The 19,882-nt window shown below is 40.4% G+C and overlaps 1 protein-coding gene across 1 annotated transcript; it reads left to right on the top strand.

The window, feature by feature from the left end:
* The first annotated feature begins 1,055 nt into the window (after positions 1-1,055).
* gcdhb (glutaryl-CoA dehydrogenase b) lies at positions 1,056-10,593 on the top strand. The gene is made up of 12 exons (XM_083930575.1): positions 1,056-1,133; positions 1,653-1,768; positions 2,924-2,956; positions 3,053-3,193; positions 3,468-3,530; positions 3,887-4,057; positions 4,707-4,836; positions 6,242-6,458; positions 7,542-7,645; positions 7,798-7,923; positions 8,618-8,778; positions 9,633-10,593. Exons 2-12 carry the CDS (start codon positions 1,666-1,668, stop codon positions 9,704-9,706), a joined length of 1,323 nt encoding a protein of 440 aa, XP_083786701.1. The 5' UTR covers positions 1,056-1,133; positions 1,653-1,665; the 3' UTR covers positions 9,707-10,593.
* Positions 10,594-19,882: the final 9,289 nt, after the last annotated feature.

Here is a 19,882-nt window from a genome sequence, read left to right as displayed (position 1 = left end):
TTATTATAAAGGATGGCCTTACTTTATGTATTATTATTATTATTATTATTATTATTATTATTATTATTATTATTATTATTATTATAAAGGATGGCCTTACTTTATGTATTACTATTATTAATATTATTATTATTATTAATACTATTATTATTATTAATATTATTATTATTACTATTCTAAAGGATGACCTTACTGTATGTATTATTATTATTATTATTATAAGGGATGGCCTTAATTTATGTATTATTATTATTATTATTATTAATATTATTATTAATAATAATATTATTATTATTAATATTATTATTATTATTATTATTATTATTATTACTATTCTAAAGGATGACCTTACTGTATGTATTATTATTATTATAATTATTATTATTATTATAAAGGATGGCCTTACTTTATGTATTATTATTATTATTATTACTATTATTATTATTATTATTATTATTATAAAGGATGGCCTTACTTTATGTATTATTGTTATTATTATTATTATTATTATTATTATTATTATTATTATTATTATTATTATTATTATTATAAAGGATGGCCTTACTTTATGTATTATTATTATTATTATTATTATTATTATAAAGGATGGCCTTACTTTATGTATTATTATTATTATTATTATTATTATTATTATTATTATTATTATTATAAAGGATGGCCTTACTTTATGTATTATTATTATTATTATTATTATTATAAAGGATGGCCTTACTTTATGTATTATTATTATTATTATTATTATTATTATTATTATTATTATTATTATTATTATAAAGGATGGCCTCACTGCATGTATTATTATAATTATTAATAATATTTAACATTATGATTATGATTATGATTATGATTATGATTATGATTATTCTAGGATGACCTTACTGCATGGTCTCAGATTGCACGTGCACTGCCTTCGCGCAGACAAACAACAAAGTTTTTGAAAGAGAAGAGTCGATCATGGTGTGTCTGTGGCAGGGGCACAGGGGTCGCTGCTGGTTCGTGGTGCTGCGGTCTGTGCTTTACGTGATGACGTAGCGCTGTGTTTTGAAGTTTAGTGTCACTGCGCCATCAGCCAGTGTGGTACAACAGAAGGGTTGTTGTCCCACTTTATACAGGTAAATGCTCCTTAGACAGCTGCCACCGCGGCTTTTACTGCTGGTCAGAACACACGGCGCCCGTACGGTACATTGTTGCCATGGTTATACGAATATTATGTCGTTAACGCCCAAGTTATTAGCTAACTCAGCTACCGTGAGCTAACGTTAGCGCTGTTAGCTTGTAGCTCCATAATGTCACGGCTACATAGTCGAGTTCAGCTTGGCACTGGGACAGTTTGCTGTATCAGGTGTTACAGTGAACACTTTGACACGGATCAGTGGAGATTAAACCGCCATTATACTTTCTTTATTTCCTGACCTTTAGCTACAGCATTAGCATCTCTCACCTGCAGCTGTAACTGGTACCCTTAGTAAACAGACCATAGGTATCCTAAGGCACCAGCTGTTCTTTTGATGCTCTTTGCGATAGTTGGAAAGGTTACCGCCATTACTCTCACTGCGAGCTACCTGTTTGATAAATTGCACTCTAATTTTCCAGTTTAATGAATGTGAATTAAATGCAGAAAATGTTTCCAGACTCCTCTTCATCATGGCATTGAGAAGCTCTGTGTGCCGTCTCCTGGTCAGCCCTCACCGATGTGCCATCATCTCAGCTTCCAGGGCTCAGGGAAGTGCAGCAGCTGCCAGATGGGGTACAGCACTCAACTCTCACCCGCAGCCCAAAGACTGTATAACGACTGTATGACTCTTTAGACAGTCTATGTGCCAGCCACAGATATGTATTTACACAAATATACTTAATATTACAACAGTGATTACTGTTCGATCTTCAAACAATATAACAATACAAACAATAACAATATCGCTCGATGTAGTGCATTTGTCATCAATAAAGAAACCATTGAAGTACATAAATCATTACAGATCGTATTCATTACACATGTCTTTGGTTTTCACAGCTTTACAGTCGGTGCAGTACTTTAGTTTATCCAGGGAAGAGTTAAAGTAAGAAATGAAAACAATACAATCAGGTTTTGGCTTTGAACATTTAGTGTGCGTGTGATATAGTGTGACATAGAATTCACCTTATTATAAGAAAAGATTAAAAACATACAACTTTTTGACAGGAAATATATTTATTTACAAATTCAAAAATACAAAAAAACAATTTTGAGTTTGAGTCGTGTACCTAACTTTCTGTTTATAAAGAGGTTTATTTCATGCCACAGTGTTTCACTAAAAGAGCATTCCCTAAAAGGATGTTGTGTCGTTTCATCTGTGATGTGACAAAAGGAGCAGAGAGGATCAACATTTAACATAAATCTGACAATAACACAAGTAACAGGATAACATCTGTGCAATCATTTCAGAGACACCCCTCACATCTTATTTGAGAAAGAAAAAACTTGCCAGCCACAGAGATGGTTTCAGCGTCATTTGCACAGCTTTAAATCATTCAGCTGCAGCCCACAATATTACAAAACAGCCAGTGCCTGTGTTTGGTGTTTAGAACATACAAAAAAATACAATCAAAAACTGAACACCAACGTGGCTACAGCTGATGTCTGTAAATATGAATGGTGATGGTGAAAATAACCTGGTAGATGAGTTGATTTAGTCAGTTTTGTGGTTTCTTTGTGCTTGGTTCAAATAATTACGGACAGGGAGACCCATGCCCTGCTAGCATTTCATCTGAAGCTATATTTGACACATTGCACTCTGTAATTTGAGAAAGAGCGTATCATTATTTAGTGTCACTAAATGTACCTCACACAGTAGTAAATGTGCCGGGAAGACAATGTTTTCTTGCATAGTATTTATCATTTTGCCTGTTTGAACTTCCACAGAGGCAGAGAAGACTGAGCAGAAGTCTAAAGCACGTAGGTGTTAATAGCTCGTTGTTATGACCAGATTATCCCCAAGACATATTTTATCTATGGTTTTAAGGTTTTGTTCCTCTTCTAAATGTCTGACAGCGAAGGTCCAGTTCAACTGGCGCGATGCCCTGGACCTGGAGGGTCAGCTGTCGGAGGAGGAGATCATGATCAGAGACTCCTTCCGGACCTACTGCCAAGAGAAGCTCATGCCACGCATCATTATGGCAAACAGAAATGAAGGTGAGACTCATCTTTACCTCTCTACATTCATGAGCCACAGTGCTTGATTCATTATTTATTTATTTTTAATTTATTTTTATCAGTGTGTGCCCTTCACATAAGTCTATGCCGAACACAGATTCTTAATGACATCTTGATATGCAATGTGTGCAGCGATATTACCTTTATTACTGTATGACTTTGTCATATTGTTGACATACTCTTAGTTGAAATAAAGGAATGTCGCTCCTCTAACATCTCATGTGACTAACAGCTGGTCTTGTCATTTTTTCAGTGTTCCACAGAGAAATAGTGTCAGAGATGGGAGCGATGGGTGTCCTGGGCCCAACCATTAAAGGTGAGTCCGCTTGATTTGACAGTCCCTCTGTTCAATACTCCTATATACCTATATATACCTCCTATATATTATAACCATAACAGAATGGACCATAGATGTGTGTGTTATTGTAGCTACTTATTGTGAATATAAAGTTTCAGCCTACTTAAAATAAATGACTGACTGAAATGGACTTTGTCCGGTGCACACTGGATCTGTTTATTTTGTTTGTTTTTGAGAAATCTCTAAATGTGTCTATGATAACAGCTGTAACCCATTAAACCTTGATTTATTTTCTAACTTGAATTCATTTGATGCTTTATATTTTATTTTTTGTAACACCAACAACTCCTCCTCTCCTTGTGTTTGATATCAAGGTTATGGCTGTGCTGGGACAAGCTATGTGGCCTATGGATTGATCGCCAGAGAAGTAGAGAGAGTGGACAGCGGCTATCGCTCAGTCATGAGTGTGCAGTCGTCTCTGGTCATGCACCCCATTAATGCCTATGGCACAGAGGAGCAGAAACAGAAGTACCTCCCCAGGCTGGGTAAGAAGAGAAAACACCCGCAACAGTGTATTATCGGTTTATCCACCAACAATAGATGGGAGAACATTTAAAATGGTTATTATTAACCTGACTGCCAGATGGATTGATTCTCATCGTCTCAGCAGATCCACCTTGAATCTCTCGTTTGGAGATCTTTTGGGAAGGGGTGGAAATACTGGTTGAGTACAGCTGATTGGATAAACTTGGATAAAATCTGTCACCAACATACGGGCCAAATCAACCAAACAGATCAACGAAGCGTATCATGTTCTAACATGTTGGTAAAGGATATTTGCTGTTTGTGTATCGTGAATTTACAAATAAAAAGCCCAATTTCAGGTGCTCGGTCTATATTCAACAGAAGGATCCAAGGGAAAAAAGTGTTAGTGAGCAGCTAACAGAATTAGAGCTACCTTAGAGGTTGGTTTCGCATCTGTGCGTCACACTTAAACTCCCCCCAAAACCAACGCTGATTGGTTTGGTCGCTTGGTAAACGGCTCCAAATTGTTACCAGACTGATCTGAGAGTAAAATACAATGGAGCTCAGAGCTCAGGATGGTCTCACGAGGCTAAGATATTAGTGCATTAACCATAATACCCCAATGAAGAGTGACTGAGCTCTTGCTTTACTCCCCCCTGTCACTCCCAGCCTGCGGAGAGATCCTGGGTTGTTTTGGCTTGACGGAGCCTAACCATGGCAGTGATCCAAGCAGCATGGAAACCAGAGCCAAGTTCAATCCATCCAGTCGCACCTACACCCTCACTGGCTCAAAGACCTGGTGAGTAGTGTATTAATATACTTAAAAGATAAATAAACATCACAATCAAATGATGGAGGATGAACTTTTGAATTCATATTTCACTCTATGTCAAGATTTCAAGTCAGGATTTTGAGTAAAATTCTCAGTGGGACCGATGTGATTTCAGGGTTTACACTTTGGAGTTTAACTTATTACATTATCCTCAATACAGCGCTTAATTTGCTCTGTGATTAAAGGAAACTATATGAAATATATGTGCCTGACTAATATGTTTTTTGAAGCCGATACCAGTTTTGGTGGGGGAAAATCCACTGATTATCAATATAGTGAAATTTTTGAGCTTGAATGAAAATAGACCTTTCCTAAGGTATTCCCTTTCCTGAAAATATAACTTTATTAAAGAATTTCAAATATTATTATACATTATCCAATGTATTTCATTGTCAACCAATTCTAGAAATGAAAGCTGAAAGAATAAAAAATAAAAAAATAAAAATAAATAGCTATATGACACCATTTTTTAATCACTCCAAGCTTTTTTTTCTGCAGTAAAAAGGTTTTCATTTTGTGCATATTGGAAAAGATATACACTGATACTGTCCGACTGATATATCTGTCTGACTCTGTAAAATATACTTATTTATTTGTTGAACAGTGTGATCCTTTTTTTTTTGCCTGGCTTGTCTGTTATTACAGACTCTGATGACTGTAGTAATATTAAGACCTTAGTGTATGTTTTTGAACCTTTGAGAAAAGGCATGCAGGTTTTTATTTTACATTGAATTATGTGTGTGCCCAGTCACTTTTAGCCCCAGAGAACTGTTTCAAGGCAGTGTGAAACAGCCCCATCAGAATTAGAGAACACAGTGTGATGTGTCAGGTGGGGAAGATTAACAGTGCGTTCATTTTAATAGTCAAATAAAGTGCCAGTATGTCTGAAAGAGTATCTGATGTTAATGTCAGGTATATTAACACCCAATTATTCTGACTCAGTCCTCTAAACTGCATGGTACACAACAAACACTGACTCCCCATCATCTAATGTATTGTGTCAAATATTTGTGTAATATATCTGTTTTTAAGATCCAGGGTTTTGTTGTGGCACAGGACTATGCATGTAATATGTTGTCCACATGGTGGAGCTCTTCACAGTTAAAGTACTTTATGAAACTCAATCAGATGAGGCTTTTTTCTAGGGTTTACTAGGGTCACATTTGATGAATTGATAGGTATTTTATTTTAATTTCATACAAGTTAATTAGGTTATTGTGCTGTAGGTCCAAGCAAAACGTAATATTAGAAGAAATATTACAAAATCATTCACAGCACTGTGAACAGATGCATAGTTAAAGTTCAGATATATTCTGTTTAGTCTTTATAGTAAAAAATGATGCTATCAGTGCGTCTTTGCTTCCACCCTCAGGATCACCAACTCTCCAGTGGCAGATATTGCTGTAGTCTGGGCCAAATGTGATGATGGGAAGGTGCGCGGCTTCATCTTGGAGCGTGGCATGAAGGGCCTCTCTACGCCTAAGATTGAGGGAAAGTTCTCCCTGAGAGCCTCCGCCACCGGTATGATCGTCATGGACGAGGTGGAGGTTCCTGAGGAGAACCTGCTTCCTAATGTCTCCGGGCTTGCTGTGAGTGGAATGAAACCACCTAAGTGACTGTTCAAGTTTGCTCTGCTATACTCATAATGTAGTCAGAAAATAATATGACTCACAGACTTTATTATGGTACAGTTTCTAAAGGTATTTAGCTTCATGTGAACAGGCCCGTCCACACAGAGATGCGTTTTCCTGTAACTGCACAACTTTAGTATCGTTTTGGTCGACCATCCACATGCAGCCAGCGTTATAGGAGCCTGAAAACAGTATCTTTTGAAACCTGATCCCAGATTGGAAAATTTTGAAAACACCCCCCATGGCGTTGTCGTCTGGACGGTGAAACCTCCTACTTTGTTAAAGGATGCCGTCATCGCCCCACCTCTGACCTCTGACCCTGCGGGGTCACATAATAACAACAGTGCTGCTGCGTGAGAGAGGAGAGAGACGGACCCATAGACTGTTTACTGAACTGGACTCTGAGCCACATGCATGGGAATGAATTAGGCAGAGCACAGATTTCTCCCTTTCCCCTGATGATCTGAATAAGGAGCTAAATTGGTCGTTAGTAGCTTTTTCTATATAAAGTTGCTAAGAAGGGGCAAAAAGTCTCTAAACCTAGCAAGACAGTGCCTGCCTGTGAGTGCTTTGGGACGGGGAAGGGGCTCCCAGCAGCACCCTCTGCTCGTTGAGGACACTAACTACAGAGTGATTGGTGCATCAGAGTCCAAAACAGCACCAAAGTCTCCACTAACACCAGAAACAGGGACACATTTCTCTCTAGGATGGAGGAGGATTTGGGAAGTCTCCAGATTTGGAGAGAAACTCTCCGGTGTTTGTATTCTCCACAGCATCTCTCCATCTCTCCTTGTTGGTGTATTTCTGTGGTAGTTGCAGTGCCACACCCACGTCTGGCATGTGTATTACAGGGTTTTTAGTCGGTTGTACTGGTTTCGTGTGCACACAGAGATTTCTTGAGTCGAGGCGATGAGGACGGGAAAACCTTTTAAGAACAACGGAGGGAAAAAAGAGTTGTTTTCAATCGTGTGGACGTACCCTCAGTATTTTACACTTTAAACACACGGCAGTAATTGCTCATTACACTCCTGCTGTTTCCAGGGTCCTTTTGGCTGCCTGAACAATGCTCGTTACGGTATTGCATGGGGCGCTCTGGGTGCTGCAGAGTTCTGTTTCCATGCAGCTCGACAATACACACTCGACAGGTGAGATGTCCCAGTTGTCTGTGTCATATCACATTTGGTCAAAATGACATTTGTTCAACAAAATGCACACTGTTCGTTAGTGAGTTTCTAGTTAGTTTGATTATCCATTGTTAAACATGAGGATAACACAGTGTTGTGGCTTTCTATACCAGAATCCAGTTTGGAGTGCCACTGGCAAGAAATCAACTGATGCAGAAGAAAATGGCCGACATGATGACAGAGATCACCATCGGCCTACAGTCCTGTCTGCAGCTGGGAAGACTAATCGATGCTAAAAGGTAAAGACAACTTTATCCTCCAGGCTAAGTGAAGTGTATTTGAGGAGATGTGATCAGACATAATTAATATCATAGTTTCATAACCGTAAGAATTCTAGAAGCCACGATATCCATGGTGTCCTGATTCCTGCTTTCCTACCCCGTGAAAAGGAATCTTGTCAGTGATGTTGTTTGTGTGCAGTGAAATCTCCTCTTGCAAGCCATGACACACGTGTATGAGCGCCATTTTGTTTTGTCTGTGAGAGAGTCTTCGTGCCACTCACCTGAAGCGTTGAGTAGAATAGCTGTAAAAAAGTCACAGAAAAGAGACATCCCAGCCTTATATCTGCCCAAAAGTGCCTTAAATCTACAAAATGAATAGGTAAGGAGTTGTCAAAGATGGATATACAGTTTGCAAAAGATGCCATCGAAAAGTGAGTGCAATGGGTCCTACACTTGGAATATGTTCCAACATGTTGGAGATAATCATATGAATTTATCAACCACAACAACAAATGTTAGTTTGATCATTTAATAACCTCTACTTGATTACATTTTAATTAGATTTTTAGGACCATTCTATGATGTTTTTAATGACATTTCAACCAGGGGGACATTACGATATCTTATTATCACACTATGGTTGTTCAGATATTTTACTTTGACCAAAAACTAATCAAACTAATGCAAAGGAAATGTGGTGTTTTCTGAACAGAGCGGCCCCAGACATGATATCCATGCTGAAGAGGAACAGCTGCGGGAAAGCCCTGGACATCGCCAGGCAGGCCAGAGACATGCTAGGAGGAAACGGCATCTCAGATGAGTACCACATCATCCGCCACGTCCTGAACCTGGAAGCTGTCAACACATACGAAGGTGAGGAGGAGGAGGAGGAGGAGGGAGAAACGGTTTACATGTACTTTAAGCCCAGTTCACACCAAAGATTCGCGACGAGACAAGTTGAAACTTGCAACTACTTGCAATGTGCAGGTCTGCAATATTCTGAAACCTGCCCGTTCACACCAGTGACATGAGGTTAGACGATGTATAATCTCCATAGCAACGACTCTGTACTTCTGTTCCAACCACCGACTTTTCAGGCTTGTTTTCGTCGCTGGATATAATTTGTAGCATTCTAAAATATAAATAAGGACAGAGACAGTGACTTATTCGCAGCAGCTGCATTTCTATAGAGATGAAACAGAGAAAATAGCGTTTTATTTCCCTTTGTTCTGATTACAGCGCTCCTCTCCTTATTATTGTATTGCTCTCTGGACTCTCACTCCATCTCTCACACACACACGCTCATTGAGCCTCCGTCCAAAACGGCCTTTTTAACCAGCTGACAGTTTGTCAGTGACTTGACCAGCGGACTTTAGTCAGACTTGATTGGCTGTTGAAACAGGTGACGTGTTACGTTCTAAAACCAGCTGTTGGAGATTTGACGCGCTGAATCTCAGGCGACGACATCAGCCGGTTTGAGTCCAAACGAGATGGGTCAGTTTACACCGCTGCAACTTTCACCTGCAACGTTCTAAAACAGTTTTGTCGCATTGTGAATCTTTGGTCTGTACCACATGCATGACTTGAATGAGCAGATTATGTAACGATACTTATTAGGTTTATTTTAACTCGGTTGTTTCACGTTGGTTTGTGAGAGTGGATATTAACATGATAGTCCTCTGTGTACCACGTGTTCAGCTGTTTAATATTGTTGTCTCCCCCTGCAGGTACCCATGACATCCACGCCCTGATCCTGGGCAGAGCCATCACAGGACTGCAGTCCTTCACTGTGGACAAATAGATCCAACCCACAGAAACCTGCCGTCACAAATGTAACTCATGTCAGAGAGGATTGTGATGAATTCTCACCTGTATAGTGACAATGTTTGTTCTCACTCAGGTTTATAGAATCTATATTTGAGTGCTTTGTTTTGAGAGAAAGAGTGAGTCATGTTGGAATCTCTGACCTTGTGAACTGTTGTGAAGTGTAATTAATTCAGAAGACGATTTTTCAACTTCAAAAGCTATTTTTCTATTCCCAGTCCCAACACTACATCAGAGATTTCTTCTCAGCTCCCCACTCCCCAGTTGTATAGACACAGTCGAATCCATCATATAGTCCTTCATGGGCACTACTGTAGTGAAGTACTGTCGGCTCTGGATGAGGTCAAGATCAACATCTGCTGCTGGTTACTAATGTCTGTAACGTTCATAGTGTCATGAAACAACAAAGCATAAATGCCCACCACTTGTTTGGAACTGCATGTGAAGCTTTTTTGTTTTAGATGTGATCCAGTCAGATCAGTGATGCAGACGTCACTATAATTAGTGTAAGAGTACATATGTAACAGTTACTACTCTTAGGTTCACCGTGGTGATTCATTTCTGGCTCTGTCACTAAGACGTTATAACTTTGCATGATTTATGATCAGAGCTTTAACAATTAAAAGTTATTTAATTATTTGATTTTGTTGTGTGTAATATCACATAATTTGACATCTCTGGGCCTCAAACTGATTTTTATTTGAAACAAGATGCTTTGTTCATACTTGATGTCTCAGACAATGGCCAAAAAATGTTGACTTAGAACGTCATAATTGCTTTTGATTAGAATTTATTTTTAAAAAGTACTACTGAGTAAAAGGTGCTGTAATTGAAATACTGATTAAAAGTCACCTCCAAGCTGCTCTCAGCAAAGGTTCCCCAACTTGTCAAATGAGGTTTTGTCAGTCCTCAGCATCTGAGATGGACACACAAAGCTCACATGCATTAACATTCACAACCATCTATCAAAACAAACACAAACTCCGACTCCAGCACAGGGAGAGGGACTTCATTCTCTACTCAGGATGCCATTACTCCACTCTATCTGTACGTAGAATATCTATGTTTGCTGCTGTTCTATTCTGTCAGAATTGTACCCAGATTTATGATAACTTTACTTTTCTTTAAGCTGTTAACAGAAACTGAAAATCTGTCAGTTGAACTGCTTACAACCAGACATCCGAAACACGACAAAGAGACAAACTCAAGCCGAACTGTTTGGGAACCACCTGTTTGATCTTTAAAGTTCCTATATTTGTTAAAAAAAAAAAAAATTTCATGCCTTTTTTAATTATAAATAGAATAGAATTACTTTAATGATCCCAGACTGGGAAATTATTTTGTAACAGCAGTAGTGGGTCAGCAAATAAACACTTTGTACATAACAGAAATAGAATCAAATATATACATAGTGTATATATACAGTGCACAGTGTGCTATAAACAATAAACAATAATAATATACAACAAAATATGCAAAATATTATAACTATAATAATATATACAAAACAAAAAAACAGTAGAGAGAGCATAGTTCTCTGTCAGGCAGAGGTGAGAGAGTTATTATAAAAAGTGATGGATTGGAAAGATTTCCTGAATCTGTTGCATAAATAATAAAGCAGGTTGAGGTGCTTTATAAGTACTGTAAACGTATCGAAACGTTCAATCCATAGAGAAATGCACACAGTCTTCAGTCTGTATTCAAAAACTGCTGTCAGGACTTCTGTATGGTTGTGATGGCACAACTATACTATAGGTAGAAAGTGCTACCATTGCAGTCAGGGAATGACTGCAATGACGGTGCAGAGATGCAAAGATAGGAGTGGCGGAAGACCTGGAGACACTGACCAATCAGAGCAGAGTGGACTAAAGAGACAGGCGTTGCAAAGGAGCGTTTCAGACGGAGTGAGTCCAGCTTTACACACACAGAACAGTAAAGTTTGTTGGAGTTTGAGGTTCCAGTAGAAACCCAAATACAAGTATGAACCTGAAAATTAGAAAGATGTGTCCTCTTTAACAATGCATTGTATTTTATAAGCTTAACTGTTTTCATGTACAACTCAAACTGAAAGTTAGAAGTGACTACAGCTGTCAGATAAATGTAGTGAGGTAAAAAGAGTGCACCCCCAGCTCCATCAGGTGCCCTATACTACCTTAATAACCCCAGTCTGAAGTTTGATTTGGGTTCTCCCCCATCAAAATACACATCGTTATCAGCTGCCATGTTGTGATTGTGTGAGGACTTCACTGATAATCCTCCTCTCACTCCATCACAGTTTGACCTCTGCTATTATTTATATTGACTCATTCCATTATCATTATTTCAATAGAGGAGATGGAATCATTGACTTAGTTACTGAAAACAACATGAACGCTGATATTACTGACTTTTGTGATGTAACATGAAAACAAAAGGGAGGCAGGGATGCAGATACTAAAAGGATTTAAACTCTGAGCAATGAAATGATAAGATAAAACACTGTAGAATAGAAATGAATAACTCAACAGTATAGTTATATAGTATATGACTGTAGAAAACGATCACAAGCCCCAAAACAGAGGGGTGTTCAATCAGCATCTTTTGTTTTTAAGAAATAGAATTTGGAAAGCCACAGTCACGCAAAACCACATTATCCTGTGCCATGTCTGCATACAAATACACTCACGTGAAACCCAGCACAGTCTGCCTGGGTCCCCCTAAGACTATCACAGCGTTGCTACCAAACTTGAAATCTGCTCCAGAAACCATCCAGATCTTCAACCAACTCCTCATCACCACCTATGACTAGATATAATATTTTTAAACTAATGATATCATAACTATCCCCCTTAATATACTACAACCCCAATTCAGATAAAGTGGGGACGTTGTCCATCCATCCATCTTCCACCGCTTGTCCCTAACAGGGTTGCGGGAGGCTTGAGCCGATCCCAGGGTTGAGGCGGGGTACACCCTGGACAGGACTGCAGTCTATCACATAGAGACAAACAGAGACAGACAACCATTCACACTCACATTCACACCTACGGGCAAGTTAGAGTAATCAATGAACCGAACATCTGCACGTCTTTGGACTGTGGGAGGAAACGGAGAACCCGGAGAAAACCCCCACAGACACGGGGAGAACATGCAAACTCCACACAGAAGGGCCCAAGCCCGGATTCGTGCTAACCACCATGCTGAGTTGGTTGTCAAATGTAAATAAAAACAGAATTCAATGATTTGCAAATCCTTTTAAATGTATATTCAATTGAATACACTACAGAGACAATATATTTCATGTTCAAAACTGATCAACTTTATTGGGTTTTTTTTGCAAATATTCACTCATTTTGAATTTGATTCCTGCAACACCTTCCAAAAAAGCTGGGACAGGACAGGGGCCACAAAAGACTAGGAAAGTTGAGGAATACTCAATAACACCTGTTTGGATCATTTCACAGGTGAACAGGTTCACTGGAAAGAGGTGAGTGCCATGACTGGGTTTAAAAGGAGCATCCCTAAAAGGCTCAGTCCTTCACCCTGGATGGGGCGAGGTTCACCACTTTGTGAACAACAGTGTGAGCAAATATTCCAACAGTTTAAGAACAAGGTTTATCAACGTACAACTGCAATGAATTGATGGATTTCATCATCCACAGTCCATAACATCATCGAAAGATTCAGAGAATCTGGAGAAATCTCTGCATGTAAGCAGCAAGGCTGAAAGCCAACACTGAATGACTGTGACCTTTGATCCCTCAGGCAGCACTGCATTAAAAACCAACATCATTCTGTAAAGGATGTTACCACGAGGGCTCAGGATCACTTCAGAGAACCACTGTCAGTTCACACAGTTCCTCTCTACATCTACAAGTGCAGTTAAATCTCTACCACTCAAAGTGAAAGCCATATATCAACAACACCCAGAAACAGCACCTGCTTCTCTGGGCCCAAGCTCATCTGAGGTGGACTGACACAAAATGGAAAAGTGTGCTGTGGTCTGAACAATCAGTGAATGTTAGTTCTGAAATTGTTGAGAGGAGTAGTTAGTGCTAAGTCAGTAGCTAATGGCTATTTTAATAAATCAACAAATAAAACGTTCTCATTGTATTGCAGATAATCTGTAATCTCTCTCTCTCTCTCTCTCTCTCTCTCTCTCTCTCTCTCCTCTCTCTCTCTCTCTCTCTCTCCTCTCTCTCTCCTCTCTCTCTCTCTCTCTCTCTCTCTCTCTCTCTCTCTCTCTCTCTCTCTCTCTCTCTCTCTCTCTCTCTCTCTCTCTCTCTCTCTCTCTCTCTCTCTCTCTCTCTCTCTCTCTCTCTCTCTCTCTCTCTCTCTCTCTCTCTCTCTCTCTCTCTCTCTCTCTCTCTTGTAAAACCTAAACCTTGTTTTCCATGAGGTTGCTTTCCCACTGAGTGAATTTGATCTGAATGTACCTGAATACTGAAGACCTACCACAGACACCACACCCGGGGAAATGTTTCCCAAAGTACTGGCTGAAGCATTGGGCACCTGACTACAGGCAGAATGTCAATCCTAGCATGTCAGATGTAGACATGTGATCCTATTGATCAGGAAGAAGTTCCAGTGATGTGTCCTCACCTGCTCAGATGTTAGAAGGATGATCTTCAGCACAGCACAAGTCAACTGCTTAATTATGCTGCTATAGGCCTAGTCTGCCGGGGGATAATCCTTTTCCTGATACTCTGAGCTTCTCTCCTCTCTGTCTGTATCATTCATGTCTCATCAATGCATGTTACTGATTCAGCTTCTTCCCCGGAGTTGTTTGTGCTTTGTCGTCTCTCAGGTCTCTGCTGATCGTGGTGGTGCCTGCTGTAGTGGTCCTACATGACGCTTCCTGCTGCTATTATCACTGTTACTCATATAAACTATCACTAATTTAATAAACTATAACATTTGTAGCCATAAAAACACCACCAGTGGTATGTCTCGCTGTATCGTAGCTGCTATTGCCACTACTCATCATTGATGCCACCATAATTATTATCATTGTCATATTCTATCACCTTAGCTGTGCTTGTTTCTACTATTCTGCTGTGTTAACTGTCATAACATACACGTCACACTCACATTAATATAGATATTATTATAGTTACTGGAAGTGTGTCTGTCTTTGTGTCTGTCTTTGTCTCTCTGTCCATCTGTGTGTCTTTTCTCTCTTTCTCTCCTTTTCTTCCTCTCCAACCGGTGCAGACAGATGTCCGTCCTCCACAGAGCTGGGTCTGTCTGACGTTCCTGCCTGTTAAAGGGAAGGTTTTCAACGCCACCGTGTGCTCATGGGGGAATTGTTGGGTCTCTGTAAATCATAAATAAGTCATAGAGTGTGGTCTTTACCTACTCTGTAAAGTGTCCTGGGATAACTTTTGTTATAATTTGACACTGTAAATAAAATTTAATTGAAGTGAATTGAACTGGCACCTTTAAAACACCCGAGGGTAGAGGAACAGGTATCAGCTGCTGTGAACTTGCTCTTTATGGGTCATACCGCTCAGAAATATATATTTTTAACCCTGCACGTTAAAACAAGGTGAATGTGTGTGTGTGTGTGTGTGTGTGTGTGTGTCCGTGTGTGTGCATGTGTGTGCGTGTGTGCGTGTGTGTGTACTGAAGTAGGATTTCCAGAGCAGGGTTTTCCTCACAGAGAGCAGAGTACTTTGACAGTGGCTGGGGTCAGAGGGCCTACTCTACGCATTACTAAAGACCTGATTGGTTTCCTCAGAGCGTCAGTGCGACTTCCAGGTAACATGAAGGAATTAAGGACATGGCGGCAGCGACGTCTAAGCCCGTGCTGCGAGCCTGCGACAGGGCGTGGGCAGAAGTTACGACTGGGCGGAGCTGACGGTGCGTCCCTGCTGCGGAGGGCGCGCTTCAATTCAGCACCAAGGACAGAGACTGGGAGGCAGCAGCAGCACCCGAGAGCACCCGACACCAGGACACCGCCCCGGATGGGTCTGCATCAAGGTAGGATGGGAGTGAGATGCAAAGTATTAAATGCTGTTATTCACACTCGTTTCCCCTCACACACACGCGTCTCTCTTGTTTCCTTTGCAGGACCGGCTCCCAACAGGTTTTTGCTCCATGTGAGGACTATGATGGAGTGAAGAGGAAGAAGACACAAACAACTAAAAAAGTCCCGAAGCATCATGAATGGCTATAACTTCTCCAACCTGAACTCCACCGGTGGAGCACAAGCTAACCCCTACTCACCGTTAGACGAGCCTCTGTACAGACAGTACAAGCCCCCGGTGAAGGACCTCATCCCTCTGCCGAAGGCGGTGGTGTACCTGCTCATGGCTGCCCTGGTGGTTGTTGGAGTTGCCTATGCTATTGTTGGACATCTCATCAAGGATCTGGCCATTGACATAACAGGTATTACATGTGACATTTTAAAATGAAAGGGTTAGCACAGTGTGATCTCAGTAGCCTAGGATGACCTGAATAAATAAAGTAAAATAAATAAGTCATAGAGTGTGGTCTTTACCTACTCTGTAAAGTGTCCTGAGATAACTTTTGTTATGATCTGGCACTGTAAATAAAATTGAATTGAATTGAATTAAATTAAAGATAATGTGATGGGTAGTAATAATACTTAAGACTATGTCCAATCACATGCGTCCCTTCAGTAACACCACCAGTCAGTAGGCCTATTTTTGACTTATGTTATTTATCTTCATCAACAATATAAGTGCAGCCTATGATGTAAGTCGTATATACAATTGAAGTGCCTAGTTTAGATTGGTTTACACAAGTGTGCATTTACAGTGTTAAAGAGGCACACCACCTGTTTTAAGTGATTTCCATGGTCTCGGAGAGTTCAATAGACGGTGAACATGAGCTACTTTTTATCCAACTTGTGATGTCATCAAGTACAAAGTCTGGAGCTGTTTCATAGACAGTGGGTGGAGACTGTTTTAGTTTCTTTATATTACTGAAGTGTTGTCAGTTGTTGCCATATGATCAGAACATCCCCCTGGTTTCTCTCTGTCTCATCACTTTATTGTGCGCCTTGTTATTAATCAATAACATATTCCACTATTCTTTGTCTATGGGGCATCTCCACTTTATACTTGATGACTTCATCATTTAGAACTTTGGCGGTATAGTTTTTGGATTTAGGAAAGAGTTGTTCATGTTTACTATAATGTCCGACTTAGACCATAGGAATATAATGTATGAATTTTGGAAAATGGGCATAGGCCTCTTGCCCAACACAGAGTGACTATTTACACCCGGGTGAAAATAGTCTTTGCTGTGAAATCTGTCTGTTTACACCGGACCCCTCTTCCACCACCGCACATAGAGACAAAGTGGGGTGTTGGGGTAGTTAACTCTGGGTGACTGGGTTAAGAAATGGACCTTCACCCAAGAGACCATGGTTTGAATCCAGCCTGGGATATTTTCGCAGTTTGGTCAACAAAATTACTTGGTTAGGGTTAGTCAGTGAAACTACTTGGTTCGGGTTAGTCAGTGAAACTACTTGGTTCGGGTTAGTCAGTAAAACTACTTGGTTAGGGTTAGTCAGTAAAACTTCTTGGTTAGGGTTAGTCAGTAAAGCTACTTGGTTAGGGTTAGTCAGTGAAGCTACTTGGTTAGGGTTAGTCAGTGAAGCTACTTGGTTAGGGTTAGTCAGTGAAACGACTTGGTTAGGGTTAGTCAGTAAAACGACTTGGTTAGGGTTAGTCAATAAAACGACTTGGTTAGGGTTAGTCAGTGAAACGACTTGGTTAGGTTTAGTCAGTAAAACTTCTTGGTTAGGGTTAGTCAGTGAAACGACTTGGTTAGGGTTAGTCAGTAAAACTTCTTGGTTAGGGTTAGTCAGTGAAACGACTTGGTTAGGGTTAGTCAGTGAAACGACTTGGTTAGGGTTAGTCAGTAAAACTTCTTGGTTAGGGTTAGTCAGTGAAACGACTTGGTTAGGGTTAGTCAGTGAAACTACTTGGTTAGGGTTAGTCAGTGAAACGACTTGGTTAGGGTTAGTCAATAAAACTACTTGGTTAGGGTTAGTCAGTGAAACTACTTGGTTAGGGTTAGTCAGTAAAACGACTTGGTTAGGGTTAGTCAGTAAAACTACTTGGTTAGGGTTAGTCAGTGAAACGACTTGGTTAGGGTTAGTCAGTGAAGCTACTTGGTTAGGGTTAGTCAGTAAAACTACTTGGTTAGGGTTAGTCAGTGAAACTACTTGGTTAGGGTTAGTCAGTGAAACGACTTGGTTAGGGTTAGTCAGTAAAACTACTTGGTTAGGGTTAGTCAGTGAAACTACTTGGTTAGGGTTAGTCAATAAAACGACTTGGTTAGGGTTAGTCAGTGAAACGACTTGGTTAGGGTTAGTCAATAAAACGACTTGGTTAGGGTTAGTCAGTGAAGCTACTTGGTTAGGGTTAGTCAATAAAACGACTTGGTTAGGGTTAGTCAGTGAAACTACTTGGTTAGGGTTAGTCAGTGAAACGACTTGGTTAGGGTTAGTCAATAAAACGACTTGGTTAGGGTTAGTCAGTGAAACGACTTGGTTAGGGTTAGTCAATAAAACGACTTGGTTAGGGTTAGTCAGTGAAGCTACTTGGTTAGGGTTAGTCAGTGAAACTACTTGGTTAGGGTTAGTCAGTGAAACTACTTGGTTAGGGTTAGTCAATAAAACGACTTGGTTAGGGTTAGTCAGTGAAACGACTTGGTTAGGGTTAGTCAGTAAAACTACTTTGTTGTGGTTAGAGTCTATGGTGAAAATATCCTTTGCTACTGACACCCAGGTAGCCTACAAATAGAATACATTGATAATGGTAACAGGGTGTGAATAGCATCAACCATATCAACTCTTTACCCATTTAATGTTCCCCTGGGGAACCCCCCAGGGGAACATGTACCCCTGGTGACTTTGGGCACTGCAACTGACCTCATATCCTTTTATTATTGCTGGTATTAAACCTATAACCCGTCTCCCTTCTTTAGAATGCGTGTTGGGTCCGACTGGTGATGAAGACAAGGACAAGGAGAACAACCAGCAGAGCATGTCCTCCAGCCATCCTCCTACTTTGCATCCATTTTCCCACAATGCCTTCCATGTGTGGGACCAGGATGACGTGGTCATCCCTCTGCCCCATGAAGAGAGCCCCCAGAATAGCCCTATTCTGCTGTCCGCCATCCCCTACATCCCCTCTTTTTTACCACACTCACACAGCCCAACAAGTCACAGCTCTATGGCTTTTCCCAGCAGCCCAGGGCCGATCAAAGATACGAGCCTCCTGAGGGAGTTCTGACTGTAACAAGGACCGCGATCAGGAACAGACTTTATGACTGGCTATTAAGTGTCAGAAACCCCAGCACACATAAGACACATGCAGACATGATTTTGATGCGTTGCTTGCTGTGTCCAGTAAGACATGATTGTCATATGCACTGTGTAGAACCCCAGTCTCATGTCTACCACACTCCGTCCTTCCCTCTTACATTTTAACTGATCTCTCAGAATTATGCAGTGTGACTCAAGACTGGTGTGTCTTTCACACATCATATCAACAGAAAAGTCAAAGCAAACATCTCGAGAAAGGGAACCCAGGGACAAAAGGACTACCGGAGCAGGTCCCTGGATATTGTGTCTGCGTGCCTGAGCTTCAGAAGCTGTTAGACATGTTAGTTTACTAAAGCCGGTACGAGATTGGAGCTGCTGAATGTTTGGTGTGAGCAACACGTTTGTACGGGCGCCAAGAGATCTCTCTTTTTTTCTTTGGAGTATGAATTGTGTCTTATTTGTGAAACTTTGTGGTGTATTTTGTGTTACACTAGTTTTCGCTCTTACGTGCCGCAAAAAGACACAGGCGATCAGGCTCGGAGGTTACTACATGCTCTGGAGTCAACAAAGCTGCTTCAAACCTGTAAACCGACCAGATGGCTGTCTCACACACTTCAGGAAAATGTTATTTCAAGACACCGAAGGATTAGTTTAAGAGGAAGACTTAACGGAGTTCCAGCAATTCACCATGTACACAACACGACTTAATCCTGCGGACTCACACACACTCATGATTCCCCTAGGTGGTACCCATATAGCACTATAGCACAGAAAGTATACATTTAGTGGCATGCTGGGAAAGCGAGCATATGTCTCAGTGAATGCCAGCTCACATTAGCTTTTATTCTTATATTTAATACGGTGGAGAAC

This window comes from Echiichthys vipera, assembly GCF_963691815.1.
Source record: "Echiichthys vipera genome assembly, chromosome: 17".
NCBI classification, from domain to species: Eukaryota; Metazoa; Chordata; class Actinopteri; order Perciformes; family Trachinidae; genus Echiichthys; species Echiichthys vipera.
This window is presented reverse-complemented; position numbering and strand designations above follow the sequence as displayed.